Raw genomic sequence first — 2,540 nt, 5'->3', positions numbered from 1 at the left:
CCTTTTGCGCCCCCCATTGGCCCCGCGTGCCCTACGCCGGCGCTAACTCTTGGCTCCCCCCCTTCGCCTTTTGAAAGCATGAATGAGCGAGCGTGTTACTGATGCCGACTCATGATGATGTCGATGTGTCCTGCCGACATGTGTGAAGTGGGTGCCGCACGACCATACAGGGCGCGCACCTGCTGCGCCCCAAGCTGCTGACAAGCACAAATATATGAAAGGTTTAAAACCAACACTTTTTCAGCTGCTTTCAGTCTGCCGCGCACCCCATGCCGCTGCGCACATAATCACTTGCGCCAGCACCAGCCCCTGCCATAATCACAGCGGAGCTTCTACGCATGGAGGAATGCTCACATCTGCCCGACGCCCCCCACACACATCACTTCGGCTCGCCCTTGTTGTCGCTGCTCCCCAGAGCGCCGTTGCCGCCGCGCGCTGCCACACCCGCCGCACGGCCCTTAGCTGACATCAGCGGCCGTTTCGGAGACGCCGGCCCAGGTGCCAGCTTGCCGCCGGCTGCGCCCGAGCTGGCCGCCGCAGGACCGACCGCTCCCCACCCGGCCCCGGCGCCTCCAAAGCTGCCGGCACGGCTGCTAGTGATGCGCCAGCCGCCGGCGCGGCCGCCTGGGCTCGCGGGGCCAGGGGATGAAGGGGGGTCCCCAGCTGCAGCGGGCTCTTGTGTGAATCGCCGCAGCGCGACGCCGCCGCGCACAGGGCTGTCTGGCTGCTCGCCAGCCACGGGCGCCTGCGGCCGCGGTCCCTGCCGCAGCTGCGGCGGGGACGGCAGGGGGAGCGGCGGCGGGCCCTGCCGAGGCGCCTGCGGCCGCTGCTGCGGCTTACGCTGCGGGGACACGGCCGGCTTCTGGTGCTGGGCTTGCTGCACCGCTGTGGCAGTGGGCTGATGCTCTTCCAATTTTTGCTGGTGTTCATGGCTCTGCCTGTCGCCCTCCTGCTGCTGCGGCGGCTGCTGCTGCGATGGCAGCGGCGGTGGCGGCTGTTGCTGCTGTTGATGATGATGTTGATGATCGTCTTGCTGCTGCTTTTCCAGCTTGTGCTCCTGCAGCTGCTTGCAATCTTGCTGTCGCTCTGGTTGATGTGTTTCCTGCTGCTGCGTCTCCTGCCCCTGCCCTTGCCCGTGCCCGTGCCCCACCTGCTGCTGCTGCTGCTGCTGCTGACCTGGCGGTTGCTGGTCCATGTTCACATGCGGCGCAGCCTCCCCCTGCTGCTGCTGCTGCTGCTCCTGCTTCTGCTGCTGCAACTGCTGCCCGCTGTGGCTCTTTCGGCCCGCCTGCTTTCCGCCCTGCTTTTGTCGCTGTGGCTGGGGCGCAGGCGCCTGGCTCTGCCAGCGCCGCGCCACTGCCGCCACCATTCCGGTGCGCACGGGCGAGGCGGGCGCTGCGGACGCGGCCCCGCACACCCCATCGCCACCACCGGCGCCTGCGCCGGCCGCCTCCTCGTCAGCAGCGCCCGCGCGCCTCCCGACGGTCCCATCCGGCGTGCAACCGGGCTTCACGCCGCCGGCTGCACTAGCAGCCCGGCCAGCGCCAGGCTCCCGCACAAAAGCCTCCCCGCCGCATGTGTCGCCGCTGCGGCTGCCTTTGCTGCTGCCGTTGGCGCTGCCGTTGGCGCTGCCGCCGGTGTTCTCGCCATCCCCGCCACTGCTGCTGCAGCTGCCCCCTGCAAGGGCTTGCAGGGCTTGCGCTTCCCCCTGTGCCTCCGAGAGCTGCTGCGGGGGAGGGGGCACGCCCGGCGCCGCCTGGCTCCCACTCTGCGCTGGTGCCTGCAGCGGAAGCGGGGTGTTGTGGGCGTGCCACGCGGAGCTTGTCTAAGGCAACAAGGGCAGCAAGCTTCAACCCTGAACCCTAGAATGCCCTGGGGAAGCCCCGATCTGCTCAGGTTATCATGCACACAACACAGCCGTGCCTGTCCCTGCACACGCACGTAGGCACGCACACGCACGCAACCTCAAACCCACCCATAGGCCACTTGCCCCCCCCCCCCATGCACAACACACCCCAAACACGCGCACACGCACGCACGCACCCACCTACATGCCACTTGCTCGCCCACCCACTCACAACACACCCGAAACACAAACACACACACGCGCACGCACACAGACACAATCACAAGCACCTGTGTGTCGCTGGTGCAGCGCCGCAGCTCAGCCTGCAGCTGCGCCACTTGCCTCTCGAGGGCAGCGCGCTGTGGTAGGCGCGCAGTAAGATGGGGGTTGGGGCCGAATGATTGCAGGCAGGGCGACGGAGCGGGCGGCGTGCGAGGCGGCGCGCGATACTGGGCCAGGTGGACCTGTTAGCGCGCTGCCGGGCCGTCGGGACGAGAAAACCCAACATCCACGGCGCAAAGCTGGCTTCGGCGCGGGGGTCGAACAACACCTAGTGGCGCCCGCCCTTGGCGGGGCTCTGCTGCTCGTGCCCACGTTCCCACCTCCAAGGGCAGCGCACCTCGCTAGTGAGCCCCAAAACCCTGGCGTGAGCAGCCTCCAGGCCGGCAGACAGGAGCTGCACGCTCTCCTCCAC

The 2,540-nt window shown here is 68.1% G+C and overlaps 1 protein-coding gene across 1 annotated transcript; it reads right to left on the bottom strand.

Moving 5' to 3' along the window:
* Positions 1 to 379: 379 nt before the first annotated feature.
* Positions 380 to 1,780, bottom strand: MNEG_14745 (hypothetical protein; the record flags this gene model as incomplete). Its single annotated transcript, XM_014036784.1, has 1 exon — positions 380 to 1,780. A coding segment is annotated over one exon (1,401 nt), but the record flags the coding sequence as incomplete, so codon positions are not given.
* Positions 1,781 to 2,540: the final 760 nt, after the last annotated feature.

Source organism: Monoraphidium neglectum, assembly GCF_000611645.1.
Source record: "Monoraphidium neglectum strain SAG 48.87 unplaced genomic scaffold scaffold04732, whole genome shotgun sequence".
In the NCBI taxonomy this organism is placed as follows: Eukaryota; Viridiplantae; Chlorophyta; class Chlorophyceae; order Sphaeropleales; family Selenastraceae; genus Monoraphidium; species Monoraphidium neglectum.
The sequence above is the reverse complement of the archived record's forward strand: the minus strand, read 5'-3'. Positions and strand labels throughout refer to the sequence as shown.